The sequence below is a fragment of the Bombina bombina genome, chromosome 12, assembly GCF_027579735.1.
Source record: "Bombina bombina isolate aBomBom1 chromosome 12, aBomBom1.pri, whole genome shotgun sequence".
Lineage (NCBI taxonomy): Eukaryota > Metazoa > Chordata > Amphibia > Anura > Bombinatoridae > Bombina > Bombina bombina.
The window spans coordinates 99275809-99294819 of NC_069510.1; the positions used below are offsets into that span (position 1 = coordinate 99275809).

Consider the following 19011-nt stretch of genomic DNA (forward strand, 5'->3'; position numbering starts at 1 on the left):
TGTTTGATGGATCTTTCAGATTAAGCATTAGCATTTACACTGCAATAATCAAAAAAATAACCTGCTCTGAGTCATTTACTTATGTCCTAGTAATGCAAATACTATTTTGAAATGTCTTACGTGTTGAGATTAAATGCAGCACTGAGCATTTGGATACTCCTTCCCTTTAGATCTGTATGGAGAGGAGAGTGAGTCATGTATGGCGCCTGGGTTTTATACGGTACTCTTGCTGCGTTGTATTTTATGGGGAGGTGTAGATGAAGATCTGTGGAGCTGTCAAGATCATGAGTGCCTAAGTGTCAGTGAATTCTGTAAAATCTTCTGCTTGAAAACCGAAGCAAGAAAATGTATGGCCTGCTTACCAAAGTAGCACAAACCCCACAGGGTGGTTTACTTCCTTTACAAATACCATCTTTCTTTACAAATGGCCGCCGGTTTCCATCAGGTGCAGCACCTAAATGTGTCAGTATCAGAATCACCTTCCGGTTTCAGTAAAACCTGTTTATTATCTTATAGTATCTGACACTTTGCGAGCATTTGGTAACTTATTCTATGTATAAAGCATACTGTGTCCTTGTGATGCTGTTTTCCTGTCTATAGTGTCCGCTCTCTGTGTATATCAGTGTAATGTAGATTATTTAGGCTGCTGCTCAGTGGAGATAGCTGGAAAATGACTAATAATACCCAGTTTTGTCAACTGATCTCTTACATCAGCTGCTAAAAATAGCTCCTGGATTTGATTACTCATAAAACCTTGAAATGCAGTCAGCCTATACCCTAAATAGGAAAATAAATGGCTCAGCAGCCTCTCTCTGTGTTCGCCTGTACAAAACAGGGTCTCACCATAACATACAATTTATAACGCAAATGTCAATTTTCTCTCAGATACTGGAGTATTTAACCAACATTGGGATTCAGTTTATAGCAAATATGTGGCTGTTGTCCATCCAGTGTTGGAACAGGAAGACCATTCTCGTGCATCTATGTGCACTTTGCCATCTCTAATACCCATACGATGCTTCTCCCTGATACACATACAATATCATCTCTCTGGCATCTCAGTGATACCCATACAATGCCATCGGACTTGCCTTCACTTGATACCCATACAATGCCATCCCTTTTGCTTCTCCCTGATACCCATAAAATACCAATGGTCTTGCCTTGTCCTGTTACCCATCCAGTTCCATCCCTCTTGCTTCTTCCTGAAATCCATTCAATGCCATTGCTTTTGCCTTTACTTGATAGACATACGATGCCATCTCTCTTGCCACTTCTTGATAGCCATTTGCCACATTAAATTGAACAGAGGATTCTGCTACAGATTACTGAAGAGACATTGCTGATATTACTCCAGTGATACAACTTAATTAAAAAAAAGTGTAGATAACGTTTACTCTGTGTCTCATTACAGATATGACAGATGGTGCCATGTGCAGCATGGCATTAGAAGAATGATGTGTCTGTTTTGTGCCACCTGTGCCAGGGGATGCCCCAGAGCAGAGAGGCACAGTTGAGGTTAAGAGTTAAGCCAGGGATGCTGCAGGCACTGTGCGGCTGTAGCTCGTTTCTCAGGAAGGAATTCCAACATTGGAAGGAGGAAATCTGAGAACTGGGTAGCTTCTTCTAGAGACCACTCATACTTCTCCACTAGAACTTCAAAGAGGCCCCAATGTTTTAGATTCTGTATGTGCCGGAGGTCTCCTGGTGGAATAGACATTAGTAGACAGTTATGTGGCGCCAGCAAAGATTGGAAACAAAGCAAACATGCTATAGCTAAGGATGGATTAATCCCATCCACTGACTATGGAATATGGCCTTAATCCCTTACACTGATTTAGGAATACAGCTAAAATAGTAATGGGCACACAGCCAGCTAGAGTACACCTAAGGGTTGACCTATGATTTTCACTGTTCGCTTTTGGCTGCAGTTAGTCTCTGCCATGAAATCATACACTACTTAACTAAGTGACAGAACATTATATGTAAAATCACAGCACATAAAAGGCAAGGGACATTGTACATGTGAGCAACAGAGGTACGTTCACTCACCTCGTCTTGTGAAATACTCTCTGGAGTAACGTCCTGACAGTGCAAAGTGAGGGGGGATGTCTCCTAAAAGCTCAATGACGTGTGCAATGTGATCTGGAACAAAAAACATGACTCGGGAACAACAGGGAAATAAAATACCACACTTTTTATAAATGCTGAGTACTATGGGGCACTGGTTACTATTGGGCAGGTACCAGCATTGTGCCAAACATATCTTAGCCTGCTAGTGACCTCTGCTACTAACAAAGAGCAGCGGGCATATAAACACCATGTTGTGTACAGACACAGATATCTATGTACAGATGCATCATGCTACTTATAGAAATAACCAGTGGTATCTACAGACCTATGTGCCACAGTTAATTGACACGTGGGCACTGTTACATACAGAAATACAGGGCTATATACAGACGCAGACCACTACATTCAGTACTATGCAGCATTAATAATCTGATGGGGTGTTTTCAGGTCCCACTCAATCTTACCTTCATCACGAGTGTAATCTTCCCCTGAGTGAGGCTCAAATAGGTAATCACCAGTCGCTAGCTCAAAGGCCTGTAATAAGAGTATTGGAGTCTGTATGACATCAATGTGCAACCAATCCCCTTCACAGCATAACTTCTTACCCTTCCCTTGCAGAGCATAACTGTGTATTCCCTCCCCTGCAGAGCATACCTGTGCAATATCCTGCCAGAACCTCTACCAGGGCATAACTTTGCAACCCCTCCATTACTAGAGCATTACTGTGTAACCCCTTATCTGTTGGAGCATAACTCTATTTTCCCTTATCTCAGAGCTCAGCACAGAATGGGACTCTAACCTATTCAGTACAAAACTCCATCAAAGCCTCCCTATCCCAACCCTTTCCATGCCATAGCCCTAAAACAATGCTATATAATTCCCATCATACCATACACGCTGTGCTCCAGATATCAGCTGGAGTTCCGTATCCAGCTCCTATCAGAACTTCCAGTGCTCGGTACTGCCGTGTTTGGATATCTTCAGTGAAGTGTTTGTGCTGCAAATGGAGAATTAGTTGGTTTCAGTAAGCTCATGTAACCTCACACCTGCTGCTGCTCTTAATATTGTGATGCCCGTCACATGTACCATCAACCCCTGACCACTTCGCCCCAGATGTACTTACCACCCAGCATGCATTACCAAGGTCTGCTATCTTGACCTGGATTTTGTCTGCATTTTGTGGATCCAATGGGTTAACCAGGAAATCTGCCATTCTAAAAGTTACTACGGGGAGAGACAGAGAAAGATAGGTGAGATCTTGTAAATGGAAATGATTCCCATAGAAATCTAAGTATGCCAAGCACATCAAGTAGCACAAGAGACACCAGCAAGGAAGGAACTATATGCCCCGGTATATGTGCGTCCGAACATGCACATGCAGCAATGGTTTCTGCACCACACATTTTTGTGTATCATCCGAAACGAGTCAGTTGTGTGGAGTTGGCATCCTCCTTTGAGAACAATTTTTTCTTTCCTAAGATATTGTGATTCCACGGCTTGAGTAATTACTGTTGGGAATATCTTTCCTGGCCAGCAGGAGGAGGCAAAGAGCACCACAGCCAACCTGCCAAGTATCACTCCCCTACCCACAACCCCCAGTCATTCTCTTTGCCTTCGGTGCATAGAGGAGCTGAAGTTTAGGTGTCTGAAAAAAAATTTGATTTAATCTACAAGCAAGTTTTGGAGTATAGCCGTATTCCACAACATTCCTTGCAGTCGGGTAGTGGTGGCTTTAAAGCAGTTAGGAACTTGTAAAGAGGTACTTACTGTGTTTTCCTAACAATTGCCCTAGTTTAGAAAGCCAGAGTTGGCTACTTCGTTTTTCTTTTTCAAAGGTCTCTGTGAAGAACTGTGTCTTCTCATACCTTGTAACTGTCTACATGCTGGACAGAGGAGCAGGTAAGTGCTTTTAATTCCAGTTGGGGAGACCATGCACTTAACAAATTAAGACACTGCTTTTTTATTGGGACATAGATAATCTTGTTGTATGGGTTACACTGGGGCATAAAGCAGGTACTGTAGCATGTGTGAGACTAACATTTAAACTCTTTTAAAAAGAAAGTGATAAAACAATACAAGTCTAAACTGAAAGTAAGGCTGCATTTTCTATTTCAGCAGCTTATTCATTTCCCCTTTGCTTTAAAATAAAACGATGCAACATTTTAAACTGTCAGATTTAAAAAAACGGTTATTTCTGGTACTCCATGTACCAGGAAGTGGTGCCTCTCTGTGTCGCCACAGTTTCTGAGGAAAAAGTAGTTTTTCTCCATTTCTGGGTGATCTGGTCTTAAATGGTAGCAGTAAGGCACCTCAGTAACACCTAGATTACAAGTTTTGCGTCTTGTCGTTATAGCTGTACCACAAGCCTTTTAGCCTGTAACGCAACATCAGTCCCGCACTCATAAAAATTACGTTTTTTCATTGGACTTCCATAGCGCAGCCATTACAAGTTTTGCAGTGAGGCTATACTGACACGATCTGTTTCTCAATGTAAAAGCAGTAGTTGTGAGTTTTACGCTACAAAACTGTTACATAAAACTCATAACTAAACTATCACAAAGTGCACTAAACACCCATAAACTACCTATTAACCCCTAAACGGAGGCCCTCCCTCATCGCAAACACTATATTAGTTATTAACCCCAATCTGCCGATCCCGACATCGCCACCATTAATAAAAATTAACCCCTATTCCGCCGCTCCCTGACATCGCCGCCACTATACTAAAGTTATTAACCCCTAAACCGCCGCCCTCCCGCATCGCACACACTATTTAAATATTAACCCCTAATCTACTGTCCGCCCACATCGCCCCCACTATACTAAAGTTATTAACTCCTAATTCCGCTGCAACTATAATAAACCTATTAACCCCTAAACCGAAAGCCCCCACATTGCAATAAACTAATTTAAACTAGTAAGTAACCCCTAAACCTAACGCCCCCCCCCCTAACTTTTATATTCAATTTACAATTTCCTTATCTTAAATTAAAACTTACCTGTCAAATTAAAAAAACGAAGTTTAAACTAACAATTAAACTAAAATAACTATTAACCCCTTGAGCGCTAATGACTGCTCTGAGCCGTTGCAGGGTTTTCCACTCTGGTGCTAACGACGGCTCAGAGCCGTTACTAGCACTCTCCCACCTTGAGGGAGATCTGGGGGCTCCCACTCGCTCCTACCCCGGTGATCGTGCCTGTATAGTGACAGGCATCGCCGGGGCTTCCCGTTTTGCGTGGTGAATCTGGAAAAAAGCTCCCTTTCCCCTGCTACAAGAGTAGTGTTCTTAGGGACCATAATAGATTCTCTATTGATGAAGATTTTTCTGACAGAGGTCAGGAAAAACAAAATCATTTCCACTTGCCTCTCTCTTCAGGCTACTGCTCATCCTTCAGTGGCTCAATGTATGGAGGTAATCGGTCTGATGGTGGCTTCCATGGACATCATTCCTTTTGCTCGATTCCATTTGAGAGCTCTCCAGTTGTGCATGCTCAGACAATGGAATGGTGACCATGTGGATCTATCTCAGAGAATAGAGTTAGATCAGTCGTCAAGGGACTCTCTTCCGTGGTGGATTTCTCAGGAACAGATGTCTCAGGGCAGATGCTTTCGGAGACCTTACTGGGTTATCGTGACCATGGAGTTGAGGGCGATTTGCAATGCTCTGTTGGCTTGGTCTCAGTTCTCCTCAGACCAGTTTATCAGGTTCCAGTCAGACAACATAACCTCTGTGGCTTACATCAGTCACCAGGGAGGAACTCTAAGTTCCTTAGCCATGAAGGAGGTTACTTGGATTCTTCAGTGGGCAGAGACCCACAATTGCTGTCTGCCATCCACATTCCAGGAGTAGACAACTGGGAAGCGGATTTTCTGAGCAGGCAGACTTTTCATCCCAGGGAGTGGGAACTCCATCCGGAGGGGTTTTCCAGTTTAGTACTCAAATAGGGGGTACCGGAGTTAGTTCTTATGGCATCCCGTCAGAACGCCAAGCTTCCAAGGTATGGTTGTAGGTCAAGAGATCCGCAGGCTGTTCTAATAGATGCTCTGTCAGTTCCTTGGGTTTACAGGTTGGCATACCTGTTTCCTCCGTTTGATACGAGCAATGACTTGTGGAAGGAGAGCAAACAGGAGAGGGCGTCTGTGATTCTAATAGCCCCTGCTTCTCAGGATCTGGTTTGCAGACCTAGTGGAGATGTCATCTCTCCCGCCTTGGAGACTAACTCTGAGGAAGGACCTCCTGATTCAGGGTCTCTTCCTTCATCATCCAAATTTCCTTTCTCTGAAGCTGACTGCTTGGAGATTGAACGCTTAATTCTGTCTAAGCGTGTTTTTTCTGAGTCGGTAATTGAGACCATGACTCAGGCTTGCAAGCCTGTTACTAGAAAGATTTACCATAAGATATGGCATAAATATATTTATTGGTGTGATTTCAAGGGCTACTCTTGGAGTAGAATTATAATTCCTAGAATTTTATCTTTTCTTCAGAAAGGCCTGGAGAAGGGATTGTCAGTCAGTACCCTGAAGGGTCAGATTTCTGCTTGATCTGTTTTACTACATAAACATTTGACGGATGTGACAGATGTGCAATCTTTTTGGCAGGCCTTGGTTAAAATCAGGCCTGTGTTCAAATCTATTGCTCCTCCTTGGAGCCTTAACCTTGTTCTTAAAGTTTTACAGCTGGCTCTGTTTGAGCCGTAGCATTCCATAGACATTAAGTTGTTATCTTCGAAGGTTTTGTTTCTTGTTGCTATCTCTTCTGCTCGAAGAGTCTCTGAACTCTCAGCTCTGCAGTGTGATTCCCCTTATCTTATTTTCCATGCCAATAAGGCGGTTCTTCGTACTAAGTTAGGTTTACTTCCTAAGGTTGTTTCTAATAGAAATATCAATCAGGAAATTGTTGTTCCCTCTCTGTATCCTAATCCTCCTTCTTCCAAAGAATGTTTGTTACACAATTAGGATGTTGTACATGTTCTTAAATTCTACTTACAGGCCACTAAGGATTTTTGTCAGTCCTCTGCCCTCTTTGTCTGTTTCTCTGGGAAATGTTAAGGTCAGAAAGCTACTGCTACTACTCTTTCTTTTTGGTTACAAAGTATAATTCGTTTGGCTTATGAGACTGCTGGACAGCAGCCTCCTGAGAGAATTACAGCTCATTCCACAAGAGCTGTTTCCTCTTCTTGGGCTTTAAAAAATGAAGCTTCTGTGCAACAAATTTGCAAGGCTGCAATTTGGTCTTCTCTACATACTTTTTCCAAATTTTACTAATTTGATACTTTTGCCTTGGCTAAGGCTTCTTTTGGGAGAAAGGTTCTTCAAGTGGTGGTGCCTTCTGTTTAGGACTGCCTGTGTTGTCCCTCTCTATTTATCCTTTTTCTCTAGCTTGGGTATTGTTCTCAACAGTAATTACTCAAGCTGTGGACACCATATCTTAGGAAAGAAAAGCAAAATTTATGCTTACCTGATAAATTATTCCGGATATGGTGTGTCCACGGCCCCACCCTCTATTTTAAGACAGTTCTATTGACTATAACCTCAGGCATCTCTACTCCTTTTTCTCCATTTGCCTTCGGTCGAATGACTGGGGGTTGTGGGTAGGGGTGTGATACTTGGCAGTTTGGCTGTGGTGCTCTTTGCCTCCTCCTGCTGGCCAGGAGAGATATTCCCAATAGTAATTACTCAAGCCCTGGACTCGCCATATCCGTAAAGAAATAATTTTATCAGGTAAACATAAATTTTGTTTTTAATTAGGTGCTCTCATGAATATAATGTTTAATAATTGTAATATATAATTTAATAATATTTTTTATATGTTTCGATAAAATATTGTTTTTAATATAATTGATAGAGCTGTTCTGGGTTCATATTCTAATAGTCAGGATAACGTACTTACATTCTAATGCTCATACGTCTACAAACCAGATATCGTAAATACTCTTACAATCTCTCCCAACTGTTTAAATAAAATAACTGGAAAAATGAGCTATCAACTGAACATAAAACAGATTGATAAATATTTAGATGCTTACCTAGGGTGGGATGTAAAAATCATGATAAGTTAAACACACTATGTGATAGATATTGAGTAGGTTAGTGTACACATTTACTACATGTCACTTACATCCTGGGGATAGGAGTCCTCCTCGCTCTTGGCCTGTGGAGTATCCAGATACGGCAGATCCTGATGTCACAGAAAAAGCCGAGCTGGAGAAGCCTGATGTGTGAGTGTCAGGACTGACACATCGTGGGTTGGCGCCAAACCCATTACAGTTCTCGTATAGACCTGAAGATAGTGGGCTCTGAGCTAGGCATGTGGTTTCCCCACTTCCAAACGAGGAGTCTGCGCCCTCACGGTCTCCAGGTGCTGGTGGGATCGGATGAGTCTGTATCCTAGAGTTACCTGAAACCAAATAAAACAACTCAGGAATTTCTCCCACTTTGTAAAGGTTGTCGCAAGAGGGATGATTTAACAGATAAGTTTTAATGTAGGTTTAAGGTGCCTATTCAAAATCAAGCAACCTGACGATTCACATCAAAATAAGCTTCAAAATCAGTGCAAATTTTTGCCACTTACTTGCTGGCGAGAACCATTGTAAGCAATGCAGGAGAGCCAGACAAAAGTGCAGAAACAAAGTACTTGTACATTTTGTAATCAAAATTATTCAACCCCCATTGCAAATCAGGTTTATTGTCAAAATTTACTGACTTTCTGCTGTTTGCAATGAACAAATCAAACAAAAGCATTTGAAATAGCTCAATACAACCAAAGCTTCAAGTGGTTTCCCTTAATTTTACTTTTAATGAATTCTGCAGTATCAAAATTATTCAACCCCTTCATGGCAACCATCTTTAGTACTTAGTAGAACATCCTTTTGCTGTTATAACCTGCTGCAAATGAGATGCATAGCCAGACACCAGCTTCTGGCAGTGTTCCTGAGGAATCTTAGCCTATTCCTCATGAACAATGGCCTCCAGTAGCCTATTCCTCATGAGCAATGGCCTCCAGTTCGGTAATATTCTTGGGTTTGCGTGCTGCAACGGTCTTCTTTAAACCCCACCAGAGATTTTCTATGGGTTCAAGTCAGGTGACTGTGATGGCCACTTTAGAATCTTCCAGGACTACTTCTGTAACTAAGTCTCGGTGGAATTTGAGATATGCTTGAGATCATTGTCCTGTTGGAAGGTCCAATGACGCCCAAGCTTCAGCTTCCTTACAGAAAGCATAAAGTTTTCTTAAATTTCGTGATACTTCAATAAATCCATCTTTACTTCCACATGCTGCAGGTTTTAAGTGCCAGAGGATGCAAAGCAGCTCTAGAGTATCACCGAACGACCACCATGCTTAATGTAGGCAGAGTGTTCTTTTAAGCTTATGCTTCAATTTCCTTCCTCCAGACATACCCCTGATCCATTGGGCCAAAAAGTAGCTTATTTATATTATTTTTAGCATATTGGTGCTGACTTTTCTTATGCTTTTGGGTCAGTAGTGTTGAACGTCTTGTTTTGATATGGAAACCTTCTGCGTTTAGTACGTGCCTTACTGTGCAAACTGAAACCTCAGTGCCTGTTGCCACCAAGTCTTGCTGCAGGTCTTTTGCAGTCACTCAAGGGTTTTTCTCAACCTGCCTTCTCAGAAATCTGGTTGATATCTTCCTTTTCTGCCCCGTCCAGGTAGTGTAACAACTGTTCCTTTAACTTTGAACTTGCGAACTATGCTTCCAACGGTGTCTCTAGGAACATTCAGTGCCTTCGCTCTTTTTGTATCCTGTTCCTTGTTTGTGAAGGGCGACAATCTCTTCACTTAACCTTTTGGACCATTCTTTTGACTTAGCCATGTTTCTATAGCAACTTTCAAGTATATTAAAGGGCTTAGTAAAACTGAGTCAGTGAGTATTTTACATAAAAAGGAAAATTCAAGAACAAGGGGTCTCTGATCTCAAGCTGAAGGGTAGTATATTCAGAAGTAATTTGAGGAAGCACTTCTTTATAGAAAGGGTGATTGATTCAGGGAATAAACTTCCACAAAAGGTAGTAATACCAAACACTTTAGGGGACTTTAACCTTTTAACACCGTTATGCCGTTCTATTCCATCATAATTACACTGGGCTTTAGAGCTGTTATGACGGAATAGAACGTCATAGCCAACGACTGTCCTGAAGCCTACTGTGCTTCCTGGATTTGATTGCGGTCTTGAGGGCGTTCCTAGGGTTCTAGGGACGCCCCGCAGACCCGATCCAATAATTGAAATCTTGCGATCGTGTGCACGAACGCGTGATTTAAATTTGTCTACATCGGAACAGTTGTCTATCCTATGGCTATCCTACGAACTAGATAAGTTTATACTTTTAGGAAATATCGGTCAACATGACACTCAACAAACCCCCAGCCAGTTCAGGTATTTCATGTGTTCTAGCTCAAGCACACCTGGTGCAACTAATGAAGCCCTTGATTAGTTGCATCAGGTGTGCTTGACACAACACCTGTTTTGCATATTTGTGCTGTTGTGAGGGATTCTGGGGGTTGAATAATTTTATGAAGGCAGAATTCATTAAAAGTTGCATTTTCAGTTGAATTTGGGGAAACCACTCGAAGTTTTTGTTGTGTTGAGCTATTTCAGTTGCTTTTGTTTGACTTTGTTCATTGCGAACAACTGAAAGTCTGTAAATGTTGGCAATAAACCTGATTTGTAATGGGACCCAGGTGGAAAAAAATGTTTTGCACAGTTCCTTGCCCTTTCCCCATTTGACTAAATGCTGTCACTAACTCTTCATTTAAAGATTTTAATCTAGCTGTGTGCATCTTCTGTTTGTTGTGTTTGATTATTTATATGGGATTTTTCCAATCGGGCTTTAGTCATTGAATGCAAATACAGCTGTCTGTGAGTGTCTGATATGCACACACACACCTTTTGGAGGAGGCACTCTCACGCCAGGGTGCCCAGCTCAAAAAATATAAGTAAAAAGGCCCTTATGTGAAAACAGGGGAGTGGCTCTTACTGGTCTTGTACATCAAAACGGTTATTGTGACGTTTCAGGGTAGTTGTGCCCTTCTTCAGAAAATATGAGAAAGGGAACAATCCAAATGTATAGCATGTGATAAGTGTACTCAGAAGGGGGAGTGTCTTATTTCCCACTTGCAGTGAGTGTTCCAGCTACCTTTTCAACAGAGCTAAACTGAGAGCTTCTAAGTAAGTTTTATTTCAGATCAGTATCTGTGCATATTATTCTTTATAGTAGTGTCTATTGCATGCAGTTATATGAAAATTAGTGTATAGTGTCCCTTTGAAGGGACATGAACGTCAAATTCAATTTTCATGAATCAGATAGATCATTGTTTCTCAACCTTGGTCCTCAAGAATCCCCAACAGGCCAGGTTTTCATTATAGCTGAACCAGTGCACATGTGAAATAATCAGTTGATGGGTGACAGCAGGTTAGTAACCATGGTGTTATTAACCAGCTGATTACTACACCTGTGCACTGGTTCAGCTGTAATGAAAACCTAGTCTGTTGAGGGTACTTGAAGACCGTGGTTGAGAAACACTGAGATAGATCATGCAATTATTATCAAATTTACTTTGTTCACTTGGTATCTTTTGTTGAAAAGCGTACCTACCTATGTAGGTGATTGGTGGCTACATGCATATGCCTTTTGTCATTGGCTTACTGAATGTGTTTGTCTAACTTCCCACAGTGCATCGCTGCTCTAAAGTTGACTTGACTATGTGTTTAATCACTTTGCAAGGGTTAAACACATAGTTATATGCAAGCAACAGTACAATAATAAAGGCTCTAACATATTAGATTATTTATGTCCCTTTAAGAGGTATGTGACCTGACCTACTGACTCACTGGTACTTACCTTCATCCTGGTTGTCCTGGCCACCCCAGGGCTGGTTGTGGTTTTCAAGGTGGTTGTGTTCAGTAGTGAGGATATTCTCGCCATGGTCTCCCACTCCCAACTCCTCCATGTTGTGAATGTCTTTCAGACGCTCTTCCAGAAGCTTCTGCTGGCGTTTCTGCTGGCGCTTCAGCTTTTTCTTTTTGTTCTTAGAGATTTTCCCGTTCTGTGGGAGAGTAAATGGTAGAGAACATATTATCACCGCTTGCAGTGCACGTACAGAGGATACGCCAGTACGCACTGTAGTGTTTCCAGACAAGGAAGGAAACACATTACAACCACTCAGAACAGATGTGTGTGTGTGTGTGTGAGTATATATATATATATATATATATATATATCAAAATACTGTTAGTCCTTAATGAAGGGAATGACAAATTTAGGAGGAAGCAGAAGCCAGACGCACGTTTGTTTTAGTACCCAGATATTTTTTAAATATTTATTTATAATTGTAGAATAATGTAAAAATATATAAACCAATGGTCAAATTGTGGAAGCCGGGGCCTCTGACTTCTGGATTTGTCAAGCCCTACATTATAGGGTCACATAACATTATCTTACTAACGAGCTTGTTAATACTAGCGCAAGTATCTGTTAGTTTTAATAACGCATGCATGACTAGAAGCTATCGCTAGCTGTGAGCTGAGCTAATGCTTTGTCTGTGGTGGGGCAATCTGCATAATGCAGTTTTTGTCTTCAGAGACCACCTCTTTTTCCCCACAGTCATTTCATAGGCAGCTTCTTGTGTAATAAATACATCTACATATTCCTAAAAAGATATTTCTTAAAGGGGCATTCTAATGGAAGAATGAAACGCTCTTATTCATTGGAGCATGTTGGATTAGGACTAGGGTCCTTTGCTGACCATGTGTTTTAACCACCACACATAGCCAAAGTCCTGCTCAGAGCTGCAGCAGATTGCAGCTCTTGCACAGGACAAGGTCAGTGAGCCTAACTACAGCAGCATATGCATGTAGCCGCAAATCACTGGTGATTTTGTTTTTCTATAAGAGTGTCCCTTTAACATTTCAAATCATTAAACAAACATCACACGGAACGTGTGTTCACGTTACAGATTTTCACACATGACAAGTGCTGATACCTTTTGCTGAGAATTATTTACAGATATAATAAAATAAACATAAACTCCCAGATTCTGGTATGTATTTGTGTTCACCAAAAGGTACCAAGACCTGCAGATAACTCAGAATGTTCCCATTTATAAGCAACACTTACCAGATTGTGGTGAGAGGGGGGTGCAGAGCTGACTGATAAGACCCAGCGCACAGGACAGGAGAGAAGAACAGGGTGTAAGTAAAGACACAGGAAGAGAAAATGTAGTGGCACCCACATCCCTGAGCATGAGACACCACAACACATCAATACTGAGGGACTAGATGGCGAGGGAGCAAAGGTTTTATATGATGGGGCGTGCGAGGGCTAAAGAGTAAAGGTGCAGGCGGTTTACATGATGGGACATGAAAGGGGCTAATGAGTAAAGGTGCAGATGGTGATGGGGCATAGAAGGAGCTAATGGTTGAGGGAGTAGATGGTTTACATAATGGGGCGTATGAGGGCTAATGGCGATTTGTGCAGAGGTTTTACGTGATAATGGCAAATGCAAAGGCTAATGGGTGAGTGAGCAGAGGGTTTATGTGGTGGGGCGTATGAGGGCTAATGGGGGAGTGAGGAGACGGTTTAAGGGATGGGGCGTACAAGGGCTCATGGGCGAGTGAGTAGAGGGTTTATGTGATAGGACGTGCAAGGGCTAATGGGCGAGTTAGCAGTGGGTTTACATGATGGGGCGTGTGAGGGCTTAAAGGAACTGTAAAGTAAAAAAAAATCTTTCATGATTTAAATAGGGTATGTAATTTTAAACAACTTTCCATTTAACTTTTATTACCAATTTTGCTTTGTTCTCTTGGTATTCTTAATTGAAAGCTAAATCTAGGAGGTTCATGTGCTAATTTCTTAGACCTTGAAGACTGCCTCTAATCTGAAAGTATTTTGACAGTTTTTCACCACTAGAGGCGTTAGTTCATGTGTTTCATATAGATAACATTGAGCTCAGGCACGTGAAGCTCCTAGGAGTCAGCACTGATTGGCTAAAAATGCAAGTCTGTCAAAAGAACTGAAATAAGGGGGCAGTTTGCAGAGGCATAGATACAAGGTAATCGCAGAGGTAAAAAGTATATTATTATAACTGTGTTTGTTATGCAAAATCGGGGACTGGGTAATAAAGGGATGATCTACCTTTTTAAACAACAAAAAATTCTGGTGTTTACTGTCCCTTTAAGGGCGAGTGAGCAGAGGGTTTATGTGATCGGGCGTGTGAGGGCTAATGGGCGAGTGAGCAGAGGGTTTATGTGATGGGTGTGCAAGGGCTAATGGGCGAGTGAGGAGAGGGTTTAAGGGATGGGGGCGTACAAGGGCTCATGGGCGAGTGAGGAGAGGGTTTATGTGATAGGACGTGCAAGGGCTAATGGGCGAGTTAGCAGAGGGTTTACGTGATGGGGCATGTAAGGGATAATGGGTGAGTTAGCAGAGGGTTTATGTGATGGGGCGTACAAGGGCTAATGGGTGAGTGAGAAGAGGGTTTACATGATGGGACGTGCAAGAGCTAATGAGCAATTTAGCATGATGGGGCGTGTGAGGGGTTATGGGGGATTGAGCACAGGGTTTACGTGACTGGGTGTGCAAGGGCTAATGGGGGAGTGAGGAGAGGGTTTATGGGATGGGGCGTACAAGGGCTCATGGGGGAGTGAGGAGAGGGTATACGGGATGGGGCGTACAATGGCTAATGGGCGAGTGAGGAGAGGGTTTACAGGATGGGGTGTACAAGGGCTCATGGGCGAGTGAGTAGAGGGTTTACATGATGGGCCGTGCGAGTGCTAATGGGCGAGTTAGCAGAGGGTTTACGTGTTGTGGCGTGTGAGGGCTAATGGGCGAGTGAGCAGAGGGTTTACGTGATGGGGCATACATGGGCGAGTGAGTAGAGGGTTTATGTGATGGGATGTGCAAGGGCTAATGGACTAGTTAGCAGTGGGTTTACATGATGTGACGTGTGAGGGCTAATGGGCGAGTGAGCAGAGGGTTTACATGATGTGGCGTGTGAGAGCTAATGGGCGAGTGAGCAGAGGGTTTACATGATGGGGTGTGCAAGGGCTAATGGGCGAGTGAGCAGAGGGTTTATGTGATGGGTTGTGCAAGGGCTAATGGTTGAGTGAGCAGGGGGTTTACATGATGGGTCGTGCAAGGGCTAATGGTTGAGTGAGCAGAGGGTTTACATGATGGGTCGTGCAAGGGCTAATGGTTGAGTGAGCAGGGGGTTTACATGATGGGTCGGGCAAGGGCTAATGGTTGAGTGAGCAGAGGGTTTACGTGATGGGTCGTGCAAGGGCTAATGGTTGAGTGAGCAGAGGGTTTATGTGATGGGTCGTGCAAGGGCTAATGGTTGAGTGAGCAGAGGGTTTATGTGATGGGTCGTGCAAGGGCTAATGGTTGAGTGAGCAGAGGGTTTATGTGATGGGTCGTGCAAGGGCTAATGGTTGAGTGAGCAGAGGGTTTATGTGATGGGTCGTGCAAGGGCTAATGGTTGAGTGAGCAGAGGGTTTATGTGATGGGTTGTGCAAGGGCTAATGGTTGAGTGAGCAGAGGGTTTATGTGATGGGTCGTGCAAGGGCTAATGGTTGAGTGAGCAGAGGGTTTATGTGATGGGTCGTGCAAGGGCTAATGGTTGAGTGAGCAGAGGGTTTATGTGATGGGTCTTGCAAGGGCTAATGGTTGAGTGAGCAGAGGGTTTACATGATGGGGTGTGCGAGGGCTAATGAGCGAATGAGCAGAGGGGAAATGAGATGGAAAATGAAAGGGGCTAGTGGGCGAGACAGCAGGGGGTTTACATGGTGCGATGTGCAGCAATATATAGGGGCAATACTAGAGTAGCCAAAAGGGATTTACTATTAGGAAAACGCCTATATGTTGCAATAAAAATGCGGCATATATAAAAGTCATGCAATTTGTTTTAGAATGCATTACATAGCTGTATGAGCAATGGATCCCTAAATATCAATTATACTTCGTTAGTTTCACCTTGATTATGAAAAAAATGTAATATGTAAAGAGACACTAAAATCAAAATTAAAATAGAGCATTTCCAGTTTACATCCATTATCAAGTTGTGCAGCCTTTTTATATGCACACTTTCTGAGACACCACCTCCTACCAAGCATGTGCAGTAGTACACAGCATATACATATACTGTATATGAGTCTGTAATTGGCTGATGGCTGTCTCATGATACAGTAGGCCAGGAAATGTTTAAATTTTAAAAGCTAACCTTTTAATACATTTGTATTGACACCATTTGTGTACCAGTGTTTAATGCTGCAGTATTGATTCCCACAACATACCAGCAACATTTAAATGGGAATAATTAATAGTATGAACTTCTCCATAAGACAAAAAACACAACTGTTGTGTTTTTTGTCTTATGGAGATGTTCAAATAAATGTTGGTATTGGGACCATTTTGGTGTGCTGCCATCATCACTCTTTGGAATTTACTTTGAGGACATAGGTGTTTGCACCCCCTATATACACAGGTGCTGGGTAAGAAAGACTTTTAATAATTAGTAGTATTCCAGAGACAATGGTGCAGCAGAAGTTGAGAAAGTGAGAAGGGACTGTGCAATAATGGGGAGAGCTTCAGGATGAGGGAGGTCTGTGTGGGGTCTGTGATCGCTCAGATGGGTCTAAGAAAACTCCAAGGGGTTTGTGAGAACTGCAGAGAGTCTATGAGATTTGCAGGGATCTGTAATAACTGCAGGGGTATGGGAATTTTTCAGGGATCTGTGAGAACTGCAGGGAGTGTGCGAGTACTTCAGGGATCTGTAAGAACTGCAGGGGGTGTGTGAGTACTTCAGGGATCTGTAAGAACTGCAGGGGGTCTGTGAGTACTTCAGGGATCTGTAAGAACTGCAGGGTGTGTGCGAGTACTTCAGGGATCTGTAAGAACTGCAGGGGGTCTGTGAGTACTTCAGGGATCACGTGAAGCTCCTAAGAGCAAGCACTGATTGGCTAGACTGCAAGTCTGTCAAAAGAACTGAAATAAGGGGGCAGTTTGCAGAGGCTTAGATACAAGGTAATCACAGAGGTAAAAGGTATATTATTATAACTGTGTTGGTTATGCAAAATTGGGGAATGGGTAATAAAGGGATTATTTACCTTTTTAAACAGCAACAATTCTGGTGTTTACTGTCCCTTTAAGGGGGTTTGTGAAAGCTACAGGGGGAGTCTGTGAGAGCAGCAGGGAAGTGTAAAGTGATGGTAAACTCTCCCCTTTATAAAAAAAACAAAAAAAACCCATCCAGAATGTTAGAGATATTTTAGATGATTTTAATTCATCAATTGTAATGAAGTTGCGCTATAAGTAACTTTTTAATGTAGCGCTGAAATTATAATACCCTGTGCGCGCTCTGCCGCCCACTTCAAAATTAATTTTTTTTATGAGCTAAAGGTTTTTTGTCCAATCAGCGCTCTAGCTACAAGTTATAGAGCATCTTCATTACAACTGATGAATTTAAACCCCATCTAAAATATCACTAACATTCCCGATCTGTTTTTAGAAAGGGGAGAGTCTACCATCACTTTAAGAGAACACAGGAGGAGGGGGAGTCTGTGAGAGCTGCAGGGGAGTTTAAGAGAACACTGGGGGACTCTGAGGGAGCTGTACGGGAAGATAATGATATAGTAGAGGGAGCTGTATTGTTACAGTACTGCAGTACAGTAGGCTAATGATATAGCGCAGAGAGCTGTATGGTTACAGTACATGAGGATAATAGTATAGCAGAGGGAGCAGTATAGTTACAGTACAGGAGGATATTTGTATAGCAGAGGCAGCGGTATGGTTACAGTACAGGAGGCTAATGGTATAGCAGCGGGAGCTGTATGGTTACAGTACAGGAGGCTAATGGTATAGCAGAGGGAGCTGTATGGTTACAGTACTGGAGGATAATGGTATAGCAGAGGGAGCGGTACAGTTACAGTACAGGAGGATATTGGTATAGCAGAGGGAGCTGTATGGTTACAGTACTGGAGCATAATGGTATAGCAGAGGGAGCGGTACAGTTACAGTACAGGAGGATAATGGTATAGCAGCGGGAGCTGTATGGTTACAGTACTGGAGGATAATGGTATAGCAGCGGGAGCTGTATGGTTACAGTACAGGAGGATATTGGTATAGCAGAGGGAGCTGTACGGTTACAGTACAGGAGGATAATGGTATAGCAGAGGGAGCTGTATGGTTACAGTACAGGAGGATAATGGTATAGCAGAGGGAGCGGTACAGTTACAGTACAGGAGGATAATGGTATAGCAGCGGGAGCTGTATGGTTACAGTACTGGAGGATAATGGTATAGCAGCAGGAGCTGTATGGTTACAGTACAGGAGGATATTGGTATAGCAGAGGGAGCTGTACGGTTACAGTACAGGAGGATAATGGTATAGCAGAGGGAGCTGTATGGTTACAGTACAGGAGGATAATGGTATAGCAGAGGGAGCTGTATGGTTACAGTACAGGAGGATAATGGTATAGCAGAGGGAGCTGTATGGTTACAGTACAGGAGGATATTGGTATAGCAGAGGGAGCTGTATGGTTACAGTACAGGAGGATAATGGTACAGCAGAGGGAGCTGTATGGTTACAGTACAGGAGGATAATGGTACAGCAGAGGGAGCTGTACGGTTACAGTACAGGAGGATAATGGTATAGCAGAGGGAGCGGTATGGTTACAGTACAGGAGGAAAATTGTATAACAGGGTAATGAGTGCACAGTGCTTGTGACAGGCAGATACTGACCTGCTGACCCAGAGGGCGGCGGCTCCCCCGATTGCTGCCATAGTGTGGCCTCTGCAGCTATGCGCCGGATGTAGCCCTCCCCCACACACATCAGGATGTTTTCTGGCTTGATGTCCGTGTGGATAATTTTACACTTGCTGTGAAGATAATCCAGGCCCTGCAACACCTGCAGAATCACAGCAGCT

General features: G+C 42.8%; 1 protein-coding gene across 2 annotated transcripts in view; it reads right to left on the reverse strand.

The window, feature by feature from the left end:
* Positions 1-1370: 1370 nt before the first annotated feature.
* SRPK3 (SRSF protein kinase 3) overlaps positions 1371-19011 on the reverse strand; it is a 92134-nt gene continuing 74493 nt past the window's right edge. For both annotated transcript variants that reach the window (XM_053695640.1, XM_053695641.1), the window contains 9 exons: positions 18827-18992; positions 13208-13239; positions 11933-12137; positions 8193-8471; positions 3197-3297; positions 2963-3070; positions 2538-2607; positions 2053-2145; positions 1371-1704 (listed from right to left, as the gene is read on the reverse strand). In XM_053695640.1, the coding sequence (XP_053551615.1) occupies positions 1520-1704; positions 2053-2145; positions 2538-2607; positions 2963-3070; positions 3197-3297; positions 8193-8471; positions 11933-12137; positions 13208-13239; positions 18827-18992 (1239 nt within the window). In that variant the 3' untranslated portion in view covers positions 1371-1519. The remainder of the gene's footprint in view (positions 1705-2052; positions 2146-2537; positions 2608-2962; positions 3071-3196; positions 3298-8192; positions 8472-11932; positions 12138-13207; positions 13240-18826; positions 18993-19011) is intronic.